The 19470-nt window shown below is 36.4% G+C and overlaps 2 protein-coding genes across 3 annotated transcripts in view; one reads left to right on the top strand and one right to left on the bottom strand.

Annotated features, from left to right (window-relative positions):
• The window catches only part of elovl1a (ELOVL fatty acid elongase 1a), a 19679-nt gene extending 10860 nt beyond the window's left edge, over positions 1–8819 (bottom strand). Inside the window, exons 1-3 of one of the 2 annotated variants that reach the window (XM_086077801.1) lie at positions 8800–8819; positions 806–878; positions 444–729 (exon numbers count right to left, since the gene is read on the bottom strand). The gene's annotated coding sequence lies outside the window, so the exon portion shown is untranslated. Of the gene's footprint in view, positions 1–443; positions 730–795; positions 889–8799 lie in introns of those variants that run through there. The other variant, XM_086077809.1, reaches the window with a different exon arrangement.
• On the top strand, positions 8520–19294 carry bokb (BCL2 family apoptosis regulator BOK b). The gene is made up of 5 exons (XM_086077824.1): positions 8520–9470; positions 10480–10732; positions 11604–11732; positions 17363–17526; positions 18631–19294. The coding sequence occupies exons 2-5, from the start codon at positions 10510–10512 to the stop codon at positions 18754–18756; spliced, it is 642 nt and encodes a 213-aa protein (XP_085933950.1). The 5' UTR covers positions 8520–9470; positions 10480–10509; the 3' UTR covers positions 18757–19294.
• Positions 19295–19470: the final 176 nt, after the last annotated feature.

The following is a 19470-nucleotide window of genomic DNA, read 5'->3' as shown; positions in this document are numbered from 1 at the left end:
ACAAAGTACCAATCCTTGAAAATTTTAACAAAAAAATGGATAGATATATTGTAATGTTCCCTTTTTTCTGTAAAATAATATTTTCAAAATTCAAAGTTTCATTCAACTCTTTATTGTTTTTCAAAAAATTTAAAATAATCCAGTGACATCTTTCACCATTTCAACATGATCTCCTAACCTTCTGATACAGCCTACATTTTTTTAATTCATGGCCAGCAGAATACACAACTTTTGTCCCCCTGACCTAAACAACTGGCAAACAACAGCACACAAGACCGGAATTGAATTCAACCAAACATAAAATTAAAACACGGGCCTTGTCAATGCTCTACAAAACTTCTCCAATTTGCCTTCAGTTGAGTACAAGTTGTTGTAAAAGCATTCAAGTGAAGAAGTATGAGCAAACGTGTTGCAAGCTGCATCACATCCAAGTCATGACTCACCTGCTGAGTCCTCAGCTCTTGCTCCCGTAACAGCCAGGGCGGGCGCTCAAGCAATCAAATCCCCAAAACCAGTCAGTGAGGAGCAGCAGGTGGAAACCGGCCAAACCGCAGCACCTCTTCCCGGCTCTAGGCCCGCGTTACGCCGGTTTCCGGGCACAAATATTCCAAAAGAGACAGAGGAAGTGGGCTTGGGGTTGGGCTGGGGGGGTACTCCAGATGCGCAGGAGTTAGCATCAAGCAGGGATTAGCACGAGAGCCCAATCACTCTGCTCCATTTAAAGCCCGGCTGGAAGTAGTAGAATAGTGACAAGTTTCAGAACCACACCCTGTTTCAATGGGAAGCTCCTCCTACCTGTCCTTACTCAGCCTGCTTGTGATTGGTTGGCCTCCTCAATGGCGCTGTGGGAAGGGCTCTCTGGGTTTAAAGAGGCCAAGCTGCCAAGGCCAAGAAAGGGTCCATTGTTAGGCATACATCCACACCAGAAACAAGATTGGTCATTTTCCTCCAAAAATGCAGCCTTCATAACTCTGGTTAGTGTGTCAAATTAGGGTTTCAAGACAGTTTTAAACATGACTTTGGGTTTCAAAATAGGGTTTCAAGACAAGGCTAGGCTTTCTAAATAAGGCTAGGTTTTCTAATTAAGGTTTATAAGATAGTTTGGGCAGTATTTTAGTTTGAAATGGCTTGACCAGAACTATCAAAAAGCCCAAAACGAGTCACAAAACCGTCTCTGGGTTTTAAGCATGGTTTAGGGTTTCAAATTAGGGTGTCAAGACCGGTTAGGATTTCAAATGAGGGCTAAGTTTTTTAATTAAGGATTTTAGACAGGGTTCGGGTTTCAAATTTGTCTTTCAAGCGTTTGTTTACTGTTTCAAATGAGAGATTCAAGCCATGATTAAGGTTTCAAACTAGAATTAGGGGTTCTAACGAGTTTTTAGACAGTTAGGATTTCTGATTACAGTTTCGAGCATGGTTTAAGGTTTGAATTTAGGGTTTTGAGATACATGTTTAATGGCAGTTTTAGTGTTTCAAATTAAGATTATCCATCCATTCCATCCATTTTCTTAACCGCTTGTCCTCACAAGGGTCGCAGGGTTTGCTGGAGCCTATCCCTACACCCTGAACTGGTTGAAATTAAGATGAGGTTTTTATACTGCGTTATGGTTTAAAGCACTGGTTCTCAGCCCGGGTCCTCGAGTACCCCTATCCAGCCTGTTTTCCATGTCTCCCCAGCCAACACAGCTGAGGATCGTTATCAGGCTTCATGCAGAGTTTGCTGATTAGCTGATCGTTTGAAACACCTGTGTTGCTTGTGGAAGACATGGAAAACAGGCTGGATAGGGGAAAAATGGTTTAGGGTTTCAATGTTGGGTTTCAAGGAATGTTTAGGGATTTAAACGAATGTGTGTCGTATTCAGCAAGTTTATGTTTGATTTATGTTGGTCTATTTTTCCCCCCCAATAAAACGTAACTTTAGGTTGTATGTAAAATAATGACATCCAGGTCAGTTTACAAGTCTGTGTACAAGTTGCATTGCTGATGTGAGGATTTCTTGTAAAATTGCAAATGTACGTTTTGATTTTGGCTGATCTGATTAATTAGTCCGATATTACCCTTTTTTTTTACTTTACAAGATCATCTCGCGGGCCTGATCCGATAAGTCCCGTGGTTTAAAGAATGGTTTAGGGTTTCAAGTAATGTTTAGGATTTAAACTAAAGTTAGGGTTTATTATTAGGGTTTTTCGACAAAGTTAGGGTTTCAAATTAGGGATTCAAGCCATGATTATTGTTTCACACTAGGCTTAAATGATCTAATTATGGATTTTAGACAGGGTTGGAGTTTCAAATTATTGTTCCAAGCCAGATTTAGGGTTTTAAATAGGAAAGTATCTTTTCAAGACAGGATTAGGGTTTGAAATTAGGGTTTCAAATTTAGGTTAGTATGTCAAGTAAGGGTTTGAAATTCAAATTAAGAACTGAAACCTGCGTTAGGGTTTCAAAGCAAGGAATAATCCAGAACATTTGACAGTCGGGTTTCAAACTAAGACAGGCAAAAAAAAAAAAATTAAGCACATTTCAGGTGATTTTTTTTTTTTATGTAAAGATGATTCCTCAATATAAAATTCTGCTTGCCCACTTCTGTCAAATGTAGAGCAAAGGTGATGTCGTAGGTCTGAGTTATGGACAACAGACACACACACACACACATGGTGCACACTCACCACATACATACACCTACAGTACACACACACACACACACACGTGCTGGTGAAGATGGTGACCCTTCCCTCGCAGCAGCAGCAACGCGAGTGCACAGGAGGTCGTTGTTATCATCGTCGCGCCTTGATCGTCCAACCCGGTGACGAGCTCCCCCCACCCCCGCCACTCTGGTCCAACCGGTTCCCCGAGAAGAGATTCTCCCCCCACACCCTCACCCACCCTGTATGTAAAAAATCTGTGCCCCCCCCCCCCCCCCCCACCAAGCACGAATGGAATCTAAGCATGCGAGTGCAAGAGTGGGAGGCGTGTCTATGTTTATTTTCTTTGACACAATCGCACATGGAGGCCCTTTGCCAAAATCAGCTAATAGTTATCACAATGTTAATTGAAGTATATGCAAAAAAAAAAGAAGACGCTTTTGATTTTGTGCTGTCAAAGTTAAAGCGTTAACTAATTAATTAATCACAAAAAAATATCGCATTAATCATCAGATTAATCACCATTAATTTTGACAGCTGACAGCGGATGGTTACGTTAATTAAAGGTAGCACAGGTTGTGTTTGAGCAATAAACATAACAACATGCATTAAAGTTAATCAATGTTTATGTATGACATTCAGACTATTTTTTCGTGTCAAAATATTGGGGTCATTTTTCCCCCCATTTTAGATGAGTGTGCAGTGGATCGAAAAATGTTGAAGACGTCCTCATAACATTAAATATCGAAATAATTAATACATAATAGGCGCTCTTTTGGCGGGCAAATTGTTTTGATTAAAAACCCTTTTTAATTAAGCGATTCATCGTGATTAATCAAAATTGTTAGATGTAATTAATCAGATTTAAGAAATGTAATCGTTTGACAGGTCTAGAATGAACCAATGCTGAGTTATTCATTCACCCTTAAAACTGCAGGGTCAAAAATAACACAATTGTGATCATAAATTAGATTGACACACTACTTGGGTCAATTTGACCCAACTTTGGGTTATTTGGATGTGAAACCCAAAATTGGGTTGTTTTGATACTTTTTGGGGGTTAAAAAAAAGTAAAATGTTGGGTCAAAATAATTGGTCCAATTTTTCACCAAAATTAGGTTGCGTTTGATCCAGCAGTTCTAAGCGAGTACTCAGTGCATTGGGTTGAGGATTACACCAAGCACATTGGGTCAAGATTTTCATCCAACAAGGGATACAAACTACCAAGAAATAAGTTATGAGAACAAGAAGCGACTTTCACACTTGCCACCTCGTTCAACCAATGAACATAAAATTGGTTGGACGTGTCTATCGTAACAGGACACACGAAAAAGTGTCAAGGAAATCAGAACATTTGACAATATAAGTAAATAAATAATTTTGAAAGTTCATATTCATTAAGTCTTAATGATTTAATTGCCATTTGGTTCATGCCAGACTTCAGCTGAGTGGCAGCACAGAGGTATTTATTTTTCTTGGCTGTGGTTCAGTTATTTGGGTCTGCTCGCATTCAGTGAAACTCATCTGCTGCGTATGTTAATGAGCCCAGTTTCAACTTTGGGGGAGCACACGACTGGGGGAAGGGTGTGTTTGGGGAGGAGGAGGGGGGATTCAGACCTGCATAGGGCAAGAAGAACTACGATCCCCTGACGTTCTTTGATAAGAGGGGAAAATTAGTTCAAATGTGCTCATTTTCAATTTCAAGGTCCTTGAGACTTTTTATACACCGTTATGACATGTACATGTCCAACTAATTTGGTCTTCTTAATTGAAACCGCAAGTTGGAGCATTTTTGTTATTGTCTAACTTTCCAGGGAGTGCAAATGATCCAAACAATCAACCATGGCTTCTCCAAACCAAAATGGCTAACTTCTTCTTGTCAGTTGCTTGAAGGAATCCTTGTGTAATTTTCATGTGTCCTGTCACAATAGACATGTCCAACCAATTCCGTGTCCAAAAGGGAATTCCCCCTCCCCCAACTTTGCATGGTGGATGACTTGAGTGCGAAATGGCTGTTTCAAACTAAAATGGCCGACTTCCTGTCCCAATTGCTTGCATAGGTCCTTCCTTGAGACGTTTTTGTGCATCCTGTTATGATAGACATGTCCAATCAATTTCAGGTCCATAGATGAAACTGGTGTCAGGAGCTATTTTTTTTCTTACTTTCCACAGGTTGTGACTGAGTGCAAAATGGCTGCTTCAAACTAAAATGGCTGACATCCTGCTCTAATTGCTTGCATAGGTCCTTGACACTTTTTTGTGCATTCTGTTATGATAGATGTGTCCAATCAATTTCAGGTCCTAGATGAAACTGGTTTCCACAGGTTGTGACTGCATGAGTACAAAATGTCTGCCTCAAACCAAAATGGCTGACTTCCTCCCCAATTTCCGTTATGGTTCCTTCCTTTTTTGTCCGTACATGTCAAACATGTACAACGAATTTCATGTCCAACTGAGTGCAAAATGCCTGCTTCAAACTAAAATGGCTGACTTCCGGGTCAACTACTTGCAGAGGTCCTTGAGTCTTTTTTTTTGTGTCCAACCAATTTTGTGTCCATCGATGAAACAGTAGCTATTCCCCCCAACTTTCCAGGTGGTTACCACCATTATGAGGAGTTGGGGCAAAGCTCCGTCCGAGTCAGCTGTTTTTCAGCCACTCTATCAACTTAACAAGCTATCAGTTCCTCATGGTCCTGTGACACGAGTCAAGAAAGTAAAATGCGACAAAACAGCATCAATATTGCTTGTCAGCCGTCGTTTTCTGCTTAACTGAATTAGCAAAGAATTCTCAAGGTCTTAAAGGCTTACCACTCGTCCTCAGTTAACCAATCATGGCATAGTTCTGGCTGCTTGAGTTGCAAAAACTCAAGAATGGATCTTGTTGAAACATGCATGAATTCATAGCCCGCTTTGTGAAAGCAGAATTGCCTAACATGCGTCACATTGAGCTCATAAATTCAGTGTGACGGTGACATCGTTGGAATCCTTGTTTGGGTGAACCGAAAACAAGATTGATTATTTGCTTTGGAAGGTTTCGAACTTTATGTTTGGGACAACGTTTGAAGTCTGTCAGCGTGTTTTATGATCTGGAACAAAATCACATTCCCTCTTATGGCATTTGGCATAATACGTTATGAGGATCTTGGTTGCTATGATGACATGGCGTTGTTGAAATAACGTTACTGTAAAGCAGGGTACACACGTACCGAGTGTTTTTCACCTGTTACGGTTAAAGTCAGCAAAAGTCCGCTTATCTGACCCACACCCCCATCCTTTAGGGACATTTTTTTATTTTTATAATTGAATTAAATTGGATTTTCCTCCCCTACATGCTTGAAAACCATCAGTGCCAACAATTGTAAATGCTTAGCATGTTCAACATTCTCGATAAAAAGTCCGTATGCGTGTAATAAACACTAACTTGGGGTAAGCCATGAATTTAGTGATGGTGACGTGGAACAGAACAAAAGTTAATTAAGCGGGCTACACACATACCAATAATCGGGCCAAATTGAAAATGTTATCTTCAGCAATTATCCTGTGGTGTGGGGTGTTTAAGAGTGATTTTACAATCTTGATCTGCTACGAAAAATATCAGGGCTAACAATGATAAATAGTAAACATTTTCTTTTTCTCTTTTTTTTATCTTAAAGCTGCCCAATGCAGAAAATTGAATTTTGAATCGCTACTGCCACATGTGGCTGAAAAATAAAACTGCACATTCCTTTCTCACATACGTACGACGGCGTATTAGGGCAAAGTATAATTAAAAAAATTTAGAGGTCAGGGGCAATATTCAGAGAAAAAAACTCACAAATTTGCCACTTTATAAAGTGGCAGATTTGCGAGAAAAAACCCTCAAAAACTAATGAGAAATACACGTAGCATACTACTCGACTGTTTGTGCCAATACTCTTTGGTCGGGTTTCCAAATAAGGCGATAGTAATTTCTTTAGCATAGATGAACCATATGGTGTTAAGCATTCTCTCTTTGAAGCGTTGCGTACGCCACTGGCCAGCGACAAAGACGCCTGACTTTGCGAAGGTCCACTCCCGGACGATCAAGCATTTAAATTAATTTATTAAAATGTACATTTACTTGTACATTTATATTTCCAGAATTATTATTTACACATTCATACATGTTTTTGTTTTGTCAAATCTGCTATTCTCCGACATTCACTAGCATTTTAAGTATGCTAGCATCTGATTGGATAGTGCTAGTCAGCTGATAGGGGATCAGGAAGTGTTGTCACTCTAGCTGCCATGTATGATGAGTAAATTTAAATTAAGAATGAATCCGTCTCCATCCTGCCTTTTCATTTTATAAACAGTGTTCCATTAACCAATTTGTGAGAAAAAACTATTTATAAAGTGGCACATTTGCGAGTTTTTTCTTGGAATATTGCCCCCGCCTTCTAAAAAAAGTATATATTTATACGTGGCCCTAATACGCCGTCGCACATACGCAATGCGTACGTGACTTGTCCGCAGACAGAGGGCGGGAAATTCAAACCCAAATCCAGTTTTTAAACTATTGGCGAGAGGCTTGCAGGAGTACCCATTGTGGTCAGTTAGGTGTTAATCTGCTAATTAGAAGATGTTTGAGTCATAAATGATCAAATAAAAAGGCTATTGTAAAGATGTTATTGGGCAAATTCCTCCATAGGAAAGCTTTAACCGATTCTAGGGGGAAGATTTGCTAACTTAAATATTGAACAGGTTAAACTCTCATGATTGCCGATTTAGACTTCTCAAGCATGATTGGGGAGGGGGGGGGGGTCCTATTAACACATCCCATACCACAGAATAATACCTTATACCTAATACCTTTCAGTGACAGCTGACAATCGGGCTTTTGCTGACTTTGAAGAGCTTAACCGTCCGTCTCTATTGCAAAAAAGTACAAGAAATCATAAAATGTGCTTCACATGATATGAAATAGAAATCAATGACCACAGTATGATCAAATGAAAGGGTACTACATTTCACTTCATTTATCTTGTTTGCTTGAAACCCCAACTACTGTAGTTGAATGTAGTACAGTAGTGTTGACAACAACTAATGGGAAACACTGACACCAAGTGGACAATTTTCTTTTTTAAACACTGCCTCGATTCCAAGCAAAATGATGCATGATCAGCATTTATCTTTGGATAAATTCCAATTATTTACACATTAACAAGTCACTATTATTCATTTGCACTATCAAATCTACGTTAAAACCCTAATTTGAGATCCTAAACTTGTCTTGAAACCCATTTGTAAACCTAAACCTGTCTGCAAACCATAATATGAAACCAATTTGCAACCCTGGCCCAGTCTGAAACCCTAATTTACAACTCTTACCTTGTCTTGGAACTGTGCTTTGAACCCTTAACCCAATCAATTTTCAAACCTGTCTCAACACCCTAATTTGATACCCTAATCCTAAATTGAAACCCTGAAATGTAAACACTTTTGAAACCTTAACCAAGATTTGAAACTATAACCATGTTTTAAAATCCTAATTTGAATCCCTAACTCAATCTTTGAAACCAAAAACTAATCTGAAATCATATCTTTAAACCAAAAATTGAAACCTTAATCCTGGTTTAAAACCCTGTAATTCAACACCCCAACCCAATCTTGAAACCCCAATTTGCAATCTAATGGACTTGAAACCCTAATTTGAAACCTAATTTCTGATTTGAAATCCTAATCCTGGTTTGAAACGCAAATTTGAAACGTGCATACAATATTTGAAACCCTAACCCAAGGTTTGAAATCGCAATTTGCAATCCTAACACTCACTTGAAACTCCAATTTCAAATTCTAACATTTGATTGAAGCCCTAAATATTTTTAAACCCTAACATTAATTTGAAAACCCTCACACGAGTTTGAAACTACAATTCGCAATGCTAACAGTTTAAACCCTTATTTGAAACTCTAACCCGAGTTGCAAACCCTAATTTGCAATCCTACATTTATAAGTAGTTTGAAAACCGTCTTGAGAACCCAATTTCCTGCATTCACGATGACATCACTGACGACGATTTGAGGTTACGAACGGAACATCAGTAACTACTAATTTCTGCTTTTGTTTCTCGTACAAAAAAAAAAATACCAACTGTAATCGTGACTTTACGAACGTGTTAGGCTAGCGATTTACTTACAGATTCAACGCCTAGCCAAGTCAAGATAAATTTAGCCTCTTGATTGAGGAGGATTAAAACGTGGTTCGGACCATATTAGGAATATCCGGCGTGACGTAAACCAAAATGTAAAATACTGTATAACAAAATGGATTCCGATGACAACGACTGTTTTGTTTTTTTGGTATTACAATTTTGGTTAAAAAACAACAACAACAAAACAAAACAAAAACAAAACAAAAGACAATCTAAAAAGACGGCTCTCCCGAGGGTGTGTTCGTTTGTGGGAGGCGCCGCCCGACCGGTCCCCCCGGCCGTTCCCATTCGGTGAATGAATGGAGCGCACCCAGGTGCAACAACAGGTAGTGGTAGAGCCAGCGACGCCAATTTAACTTGAGGCGTCTTCTTTTTTTCTTATTTCCTTTTCTTCTTGTTTGGAGGCGGAAGCTCGTTGGCTCGCGCGACGAACGTGCGGCAATGAGCAGCCAAGCAGAAGCAGAAACAACAGTAGCCGCAGCAACACAAGTCGTGTTGTGATTTCGTGGTTGTTTGTGACGGGGTTTTCCCAGTTTTGGAAATTGGGACTGCTTGGGGCCAAAATTAATTTCGAGTGGACGTGGACGAGGACGAGGACGAGGACGAGGACGTGGACGTGGAAGTGGAAGTGGGGAAGTTATGTGCAAGCCTCCAAGGTAAGACATAAAAAAAAAAAGAAGGCCGAATGCGTTCTGCTTGCTTGGCTTTCTTTACATGCAACACGCATCTTACATACTGCTTCAGACTCATATAATATAGTTAAAAATGGGATTTGTGTATGTATGGTTTTTTTATGTGTATGTATGTTTACTGTTTCTATGCATGTGTGTGTAGACTACTGGTATGTATTCTTCATGTATTTGTAATTGTATTCATATTTTTATTATGACTTTTCTTGGATTATACACAGCATATGTTAAAATGTCTTAAATTTATTTTCTTCACTGTTTTTGGATTATTTATTGATTTAATTGATTTTTATGTAGTTTTTTAAAATGTTTATTTTTAATTATGAGTAGTTATTTATGTTTGTGCATTTGTTTATTTTTATGTAGTTTCAATTATTTCATTACATATTATTTGTATTATTATTATTTATTATTCACACACTGTTTATTGTTTCTGAATAACTTATTCATAATGAATATTTTCGGTTGCTTAGATTTTTTAAAACTTAAATTCATTATGTAGCTTTTAATGTAGTTGCATTTTATCTATAATTTTATATGTTGAAAAAAATATGTATATCAGTTATTAATAAATCTTGGATTCGTTTTTTATTTCTATTTATAGATTTTTGCTATAAATTATTAAAAAAAAAAAATATTCACATAGTAATTTAAAAAAAAATATATATTTATTTATTTACACATTTAAAAAAATTGATTTCCAATTAAAAAAAAGACCCACCCAGCTGTCTTGAGTTGTGTTTGCACGTGGTTGCATAATGCAAGACAAGCAGCAATAGCATTGCTGATGCCCGCACAATAATAACGCCTCCGGTCTATTCTTATGTAAGTTGCTGATCATACTTTTCCACTAAAAATAAAGAGTGGAGTGTGATGTTAGCGGGAGATTCTCCATTGTGATTCAAAGAAGGGTGACTAGTATCCTCAACTCATCTGCAATTGTAATGTGAAGTCATTTTCCTTCTTCTTGTGACAGCTGATTTGAAATCGGTTCCCGAAGGAGGTGATGGAGGTTCTTCGCAAGTCGTCAGCGTTCGCTGCCGAGGTCCTGGAGGTGTTTGACCGATCCTTGAGTGACAAACAGCTGGTGTCGCAGGCCAAGGCCTTGTGTCGGGACTTCATCCTGTCTCGACTCAACCAGAACGGGCTGACGTGGTCCAAAAGCGAACTCAACCTGTCGCCTTGTAGTGCCGCCCTGGCCGAGGTCTCTTTTGTGCTCCTCTGCCTGGGTAAGACCACGAGACGATCCGTGACGCTCTCGCTACCAAATGTTGAAAAATGGTCACTGTGACTCATTCAAGAATTTATCTCAGATGGAAAGATAGGTAGCTTTAGAAATAGTATCTCCCGATGACTCAAGTTGAGGAGTCAGAATCCCGAGGAAAGGAATAAATAAAATATATTCACTTGAAAATTGATAATATCATTCTCATAATAGTCAGACTTTAAAGTGGAGGAAATGTACAATATTTCATATTGAAAATGAGTCTTTTTTTTCCTTAAAAATTGAAGACTTTATTGTTGTGTTATTCAGACTTTAAAATACTTGTAATCTTGAAAAAAAATCACTAATAAAATCTTGATAATATAGCAATTTTATAATCTAAGAAATATTTTTTAAATTATGTCGAAAATTTAACACTTTTCTTGAAAAATTACATTGGACCCCAGCTATTTGCAGGGGCAAAAAGGAATTGGCTTTCAAAAAAACTGCGACTAGGTGAAACCACTGGTTCTTAACCGCGAGCATGTGTGGGTCCATGGTATACTGTTTTTTTCCCCTTTAGACTTTTTTAGTCAAAAATTATGCAGCATTTCATCTAGAAAAAACATCTAAAAACCTAGCACTTTATATCTAGTATACATTAAATCTTAAATGACTTTCCCCCTCTATTATGGCTTTAACCTAAAGATATACAACTTTTTTTTCCTTCTTGGAAATCACCAAAACAAAAACAAAAAACACCCCCCCCCTCACCAAAAACAAAAAACCCTTCTTCTAACTGATATAGTGGGGGATATGCACAAAAATCAATATTTTCAGCATGCGTCATTAGTGACATGTTTGCAATGAGCAGATGTTTTTTGCATGTTACCTAGGTGACGAGCTGGAGCGCATCCTTCCCAGCCTGTACAGGAACGTGGCCCGCCAGCTCAACATTTCCGTTGCCTTGGAGACCATGGTTTCCGATGCCTTCATCGGCGTCGCCACCGAGATCTTCTCCACAGGTACACCAACCAGTATGACGTCAATACTTGTGGACAGCAACGTTCTTGTAATGTTGTGACGTAATCTATAAAAAAAAATTGCTAAAAAAATTCAATATCATTTTCATGTTACAATTTTAATCTTGAAAATACTTAATATTTTTCTCATGAAGATATATACCCCCCCCCCAAAAAAAAGAATGCTACTTTAGTTCTTATTCTATTATGTCGTGAAAAATATCAAACTTTTCATTCTCAGAATATTACAACTTTAATTCGACTTAATTCACAACATTTTATAACTTGAATCTGGAAAAGAGATGTTTTTTTTACTTAAAGAAATATCCAGATTTATTTTCACATTACAACTTAAGCCTACAAAACATTTTTTTTAACTCTCTGAAAATTAAAGTGAATAATGATGAAATTTAGCTATATTCCAATGCTAATTGCTGCAAAATGGAAACGGTTCCATGTTTTTAATAAATGGCTGGGAGTGAATGAGTTAAAAAATAAATAAAAATAATGTATTAAAAAGCTTAAAAATATACCGCATAGTTAGTTACATAATCCTCATTTGTTTGATCTTAAAAAAAGGACTTACTTGACAAAATGTATTTGCATCGAGCATTCATGTAATATTTAGAAGAGTTTGTTTATGTGCATGTGTGTTTTGAGAGCGCACGTCTTGTCTTGACGTGTTGAGCCCAACCCACATTGGACGCATTAAATGCCTTCCGGCGTTGGCCTCCAAAATGCACATTTTGAAAAGGCCGCACCCCTTCAAGTGTATTCCAGTGCACCTAATCGACGTCTATGTCTTGTACAAAACAAACACCAACGAGATCAGGAGATGCAAAAGGTGAGGATTTGGGAGGAAAATTTGTATGCAATACGATATGATTGTCTTATGTGACATAATTGTCATCTTTATGAAACCTTGAGAACACATGTTGAAAGCCAAATGAAAAAAATCAATTGTACTGTAGTTGCAATCTTATAAGAATAAGTCTTATATTATGAAATGAAAGGGTTTTTATTTGTTGTAACATTACAATAAAGTCGTATATTATAAAAATATTTTTTTTAATTTACGTTAAAATCAGAATTTACAACAGTTATATTGTACATTTTCGAGTGTAAATTTGCAATATTACAAGAATAAAGTGAGATAATTTTTAAGAAAAATTTATATTTTGTAGATTAAAGTTGTGTATGTTTAAGAATGAAGTTATAATACTACAAGAATAAATTGCATTTATAATTTTTTTTATACAATAGAGGTGTACATTTTCAAGATTAAAGCCAAGTCATGTACTCTTGGGGAAATAACATTGTATATTTTCTAGACTAAAAGCCATAAAACTACAAAGAATAAAGTCAAATATTTCTTTCTCTTTTCTTAGCCAATATTTAGTTTTTTGTTTTTTCAAGATTAGACATTTTTATCTTAAAATCAGAATATTACATCAATAAAGTTGTATATATATATATATAAAAAAAATAATATATATATATATATATATATATATATATATATATATATATAAAAAATATTTTTTATTTTTTTATATACAACTTTATTGATGTAATATTCTGATTTTAAGCTAAAAAATGTCTAAAGATTAGTGTTGCATATTTTCAACAATAAAGTTAAGTTATATTACAAGAATAAAGACAGATTTTATTTTTTAGAAATATATTTTTTCAAGACAAAAGTTAAATTTTCAGGATTTGACTTTTTTATTCTATTTAAATTTGACAAGACTAAAGTCATATATTTAAAAAAAATTAATGTGTGTTTTTTGAGATTATAGTAACATTGCGAGAATAGTGATTTTATTTTAAATATATGCTTATCAGAAAATAAATTAAGTTTTAAGATTAATGCCATTTTTTTAGATTAAAATTAAATTATTATAAGAATAAAGTTGTACATTTTCCCAAAATAATTATGTATATTTTTGAGAAAGTGGACTGTTTTCAAGGTTAATATCATACTTTACAAGAATAAATTCGTGTTTTCTAGAAAGAAACTTTTTTTTGTGTGTGGTTGAAATCAGAACCTTATAAAACGAAAGTTTTACATAGGACTAGTCACATATCGACAACATTTTCCAGATTAAAAATCCTTTACTTTTGAAGTTATATATATTTTTTAATTATGATAATAAACTCCTATATTTTTAGGATTAAGCTATTTTGTTTTTAAATTTGCTTACATTTATTTTTATTTTTAGTGCGCCTAAATCCTCCGAATCGTAATAACACCATTTTGTACTTAATGGTGGCGTTATATTTTTGTCCCATTGAATCATGGCAACCAGACATAATTGTCTTAAGTTATAAAACCACACGTGATTTTTACATATTTTGTTTCGCGATCCAGTAAAAGCATCCCGGCTCCCGGTGTATTGACCTTGTTCGTTTGCCAGGAAACTTTTTAAATACATCTGCGCTTCTTTGCCTTTTTGGGAGGTGAACTCAGGCATGTGCACATTTTGGGAGGATGGGATTCCTCCAATAAACTTGCCGAACTTCTGGGAGCCTTTGAGGTCCGGATAAAAATAGAAGAAGAAAAAAAATACTCATAAGCTTGATTTGTTCTGGGTTAGTTTCATAACATTTTGTCTAGCTTGTCACGAGTTTGAGCTCCATAAAGGGATGATCGTGTTCTCCAAAGTACATCGATTAGTTTCACTGACTGCAAGTGTACTAGTCAAGTTAAGTCTTCTTTATTCATATAGCGCTTTCAAACAGACTTAGCTGCCACAAAGCGCTTCACAGAAAACACAAGATAAAACTAGCTACGTGAGTTAAAGTGTACCGTTCAGGTCAGGGCCAGAACATTTGGAGATGAGGTAATTAATAAATAAATAAGCTAAAATATGTTACTAATAAAAAGAAATGTATTAATATTCTTTAATTTGATCAAAGATGAACCAATTGTAGGATAATAATGATGAATGTTATTTTGTTGATTGTATAATTCATTCAATTACAGTACAGTTTATTAACCAATTATTGAATCAAATAAATTCTAAATTTGGTATGTGTACAGTAATTATTTAGCTTTGGGTTATTAATTATAATTTGTCAACCAATTAATTACCTCATTCACTGCCATTGATGGCATTAGTAATTAATTAGTAAAAAAAATCCTGTGAACTATTTCTATTAGTTAAAATGAAAAATCATTTAGTTTCATTTTTTTATGAAAACCTAAACCTAGAATTTTTTTATTGTACATTTATAACATATAAAATGTGTGATTAATTGCGAGTCAACTATTGAAGTCATGCGATTAATTGCGATTAAAAATTTTAATCGTCTGACGTTATGTAGCTTTTAATGTAGTTGCGTTTTATCTATAATTTTATATGTTGAAAAAAATATGTATATCGGTTATTAATAAATCTTGGATTCGTTTTTTATTTCTGTTTATATATTTTTGCTATAAATTATTAGTATTATTTTTTATTCACATAGTAATTAAAAAAATATATTTATTTATTTACACATTTAAAAAAATTGATTTCCAATTAAAAAAAAGACTGATGTTATTTTTAATTTGGGGCGTCAGGCGATTAAAATCTTTAATTGTAATTAATCCCATGACTTAACTAGTTAACGAACGATTAATCATACATTTTATATCTTTTCTAGGTTTTCATACTCTTGTTCACAAAAGTGGAAAAAAATGTTAAACTAATAGAAATAGTTCAAATGAATTTTTGACGTCTATAGCCGTCAATGGCAGTGAAGGAATTAATAGAATAAAGTCATTAAATAAGTTACAATATTTATTTTACTCAATTGAATAAAAACAACAGTAACACATACCATATTTTTAGTAACCGCATTGAGGACAAGCAATGGTGAACTTAATGTAACAAATATACTGTATATTTATTCGTATAACAATGAATCAAATAATTTTTTTAAATGTGTATATACATTTATAATTTAAAAAAGTTTTTAAATATTTCCTGTGTATTACTAATACTACAATAAATGAGCAAATATCGAATGAAATAAATGAGTACAAAGAGCTAAAAATGAATGGATAGATTGTAATTCACTCATTTTAGACAAAGCCAAATGCATAACAGCACTCTTGTAAAGAAGGAGGCACAGTATATTCCAAAACCAGCCTGCGGTTTCCTGCCTGGGCCGTTCCCCGTGGCTATCTCCTTTCCGCCCGGCTGGCTTTATCCGCGACAATCTCCTCGCTATTCTCGGCCGGCTTCTGTGAGCTCTGACACTTTCTGCGGACGCTTATCTCGTTTAAGCTCGCCTCGGGCTCAGGGCGCCGTCCCGTTTAAAGATAGCCCTTGTGGGTCAGCATCAGGAGATGACGATGCAAGCGCACCCTGGAGGAGGAGGTTGATGTCATTATTGTCGTCTCTGTGGCTGCTAACAATAACTAGCTAACTGCATCTACAAATTAATCAATCTCTTATCAGCTCCAATGCGTGGACATGTTGTACAGTATAATTACTAGAACAAAGTCCAATGTGGGATGGTGTTTTATTAAAGCTAAAACAAGCGCTTAGATTTAACCATGTGACGACTAAGACATTTGATTCGGTACATGAGTTGAATTACTTAAACATTTTTTTTTTTTTTTACATTACATTACTGCAACCTGCTAAGCACTTATGACCATCTTCGTGTATGTGCGTATGCATGTATACTGCCGCCTGGTGGCCAAGGCGTGTATGAAGTCAAGAAGGCCAAACTTTTTTTATTATTTACATTCTATTAATTGAGGTTATTTCAGTTAAATATATAGAGTACAATTTCACACGTATATATATATTTTTTAAACAGATTTGCTCTATATCTGTCTGTTTAGCGTAATGCTAACAAACAATGCAAAACACCATAGACAGGCTAACAAATATGGCAGCATTATAACACTTTCAAGCAATGGATTTTTGGAGTAACACAGATAATATATATAGTACTCACAAGAATATGTTCTTTATCCTCTGTGAAGAATGACATTTGCTGCCATCAGGTAGACGCTACAAAGTTCCACTGGCCCGGAAAAACATTTAGGTACAAAAAATCTTTCATCCCCTCTGCAATAGCTGCTTTTATTAATACAAAATAAACTTCACTATGTTTTATTCATGTTTTATTGGTTGTTTTTATCTTTTGTAATGTGTTTTTTAATGTGTGGGATGTTTTTAATGTTTGCATGTGATTTTTCATCTATCTATCTATCTATCCTGTATGCTTTATATAGTGTGATTACACATGGTTAATATAACAATACATGCATATATTCTTTATCCTCTGCTAAGAACGACTAATATCACGGCAACTTACTGAGTGCCTGTTTCCATGTATAGCCATATGTCTGTATTATACTGCCCCCAAGTGGCTAAGGTGTGCACACCAGAAGGAGCAGCACACGCTCCATTGAACTAAAGGGTTGAAAAAATGCGTCAACAATTATTATTTTTTTTTACATTCTATATAATGATGTCATCACAGACCGTGTCTTTTTATGAAGTAAAACATGATGGTGCTCAATTCACGAAATGCAAATCATCATCATAGAGCCCAGAAGTAAACCCAGATTGTGTTTTGACTTGCTATTGAGACCGAGCAGACATTGAAGTGTGTTTTTGGCGCTGCAGGCATCACGTGGGGCAAGGTGGTGTCCATGTACGCGGTGGCCGGCGCCCTGGCCGTGGACTGCGTGAGGCAAGGACACGCCGACACGGTTCCCATCATCGTGGACAGTCTGGGCAAGTTTGTCCGCAAGTACCTCGTTCAGTGGCTTAAGAGACGTGGAGGATGGGTGAGTCGACGGCGACGCTGGTTTACTATCGCACCTTGATAAGTTCATTCTACATTTTTCAATACCCGGACTATAAATCGCACTAGGTCAAAAAGGCATACTTGGGTAGAAAAAGAACACAAGTCTCACTGAGGTATAAGTCGCATTAAGTGTATATATAGTATATTATAGTATAAGTCTAGCGTGCCCTCTTGTGGCTGTCCGTGAAATTATTATTCCCCTGGTATATTTTTTCATGTATAAATCACTTCGCAGTAGAAGTCGCTGGAATAATTTGATCGTGACTTTTTCCTTCTACTCTCTAATGTGGCTACAACCTAACGGTGAATTAGACCGCGTGAAACCACACTGCCCCTACGTGGCCAAATTGGGTACAACATGAACAGCGCTCCAAATAAAGACAGACAAAGGCGAGAGTATAAAATTATTTAAATAAAATCGATTCTGCATCGTACTAAATGAGAATTGATTTTTTTGGGGGGGGGGCACACCCCTAGTAATTGGTGTTTATGAATAAAAAATGGTTATAAGATGAAGCGTATTAACACAAGTTTTCTTTAAGTAAAAAAAATCACAGTACCAACTTGTAATTTATATTTTAACATCCAGTCTTGTTGCCCTACATTTCATTTTTATGAAGCCTGTAACACAAAGTATTGGTTATAAAACTCAGTAGAATTGTGGCAGGACAATTAGAAGTATTTTTTTTAAGGATCTTATGTGTTAGCTGTAAAATTGCCGTAGTTATCCAAATAATGAGCCATCTTCAGTATCACTGTAGACATTTTTGTTTGCACGTCTTATTCTTTGAGACTATACAGACTATATAGATATGATGATATGGGTACTACTCAAAAGTTATATGTTTTGCTGGTCAAGTGGTATCAATGTCATAGTATCGGAGCATGTGGATGAGTACATACACACAGTATTGGCACAAATACTTACTTATTAAGTGATCTGTTTTTTAAGCATTGTTTGTCACAGCTGAATTTCAGGTCTTTTTTCCAACCAGTCATGTTATAGAAGTCCTCCCGTTTTTGCATTTAGAATCTCCACTGAAATGTGTACTTTTCCTAAAAGTATCTCTTGTGCCCCCTACAGATGGAACTGACCCACTGCGTAGTGAAGAAGGACCTCTTCCCCGAACACCGCTGGCTGTCCTCCGCCCTGGATTCCTTGCGATATTTCCTCACGTCTATGTACGTTTACATCATGAAGGAAGCGTGAGCGCCGCCCGAATCCTTGATCCCGTACTCGCGGGGACCCGTCACACTTCTTGCTCGAGCCCGCCGGGCTGAGATCGGTCGGACTGAAGCTGGGAGGCCATCGACCAATGTTTCCTCAGCTTGGTTGTCTTTTGTCACACGGGACTGGGCTTCATCCAGAGTCTAGTGCAGGTGAGGAGGGGGCAAAGAGAAGTGCAATATGACGACTCCTCGCTCCCGTGCAAACATTTTGGGTCCTTTTCGATCAAAAGTGCGGATTTCACGTTCACTACGAATGCTGGGTTGCTTTTTTTGGGGCCGAAGAGGACTTCATGCAGGCCCACACGTTCATGATGTTTTCCTTACTTTTAAGCGTGTACATACTGTAGATTATTTATGATTTTATTTTTGAAACTATTAAAACCATTGCAGTATAAAAGAAAACAGGTGCAAGAGAATCTCTTCTGAATGATTGCGGGACACGCTTGGTGGGTTTTTTGACATGTTAATTTATGTGCGACAATGTTTTTCTGCAATAAATGACACAATCTTGCAAATGATTTGTTTAGTTTTGTAATTTTCTTAAAGAAAATCAGATGAAAGAAAACCCTGAAAGTATTTTGGTTTCACGTTCCATCCAAATGTCAAAGTGCTCCTTATTTTATTACGTGACAAGAAAAGCACTGAAAATAAGAGTAAACTCTTTCGCTAGAAAAAGTTGGTTGTCGCTTTTTCT

The sequence above is a fragment of the Leptonotus elevatus genome, chromosome 1, assembly GCF_054856555.1.
Source record: "Leptonotus elevatus isolate MCC_2025b chromosome 1, RoL_Lele_1.0, whole genome shotgun sequence".
NCBI classification, from domain to species: domain Eukaryota; kingdom Metazoa; phylum Chordata; class Actinopteri; order Syngnathiformes; family Syngnathidae; genus Leptonotus; species Leptonotus elevatus.
Note: the sequence above shows the minus strand (reverse complement) of the source record. Positions and strands in the feature narration are given on the sequence as shown.

Excerpts from the sequence above, each read along its gene's own strand:
- bokb (XM_086077824.1), top strand. The coding sequence starts at position 10,510 with ATGGAGGTTCTTCGCAAGTCGTCAGCGTTCGCTGCCGAGGTCCTGGAG. Across the intron at positions 10,733-11,603 it reads TTTTGTGCTCCTCTGCCTGG|GTGACGAGCTGGAGCGCATC; the intron begins GTAAGACCACGA and ends CATGTTACCTAG. Across the intron at positions 17,527-18,630 it reads TTAAGAGACGTGGAGGATGG|ATGGAACTGACCCACTGCGT; the intron begins GTGAGTCGACGG and ends TGCCCCCTACAG.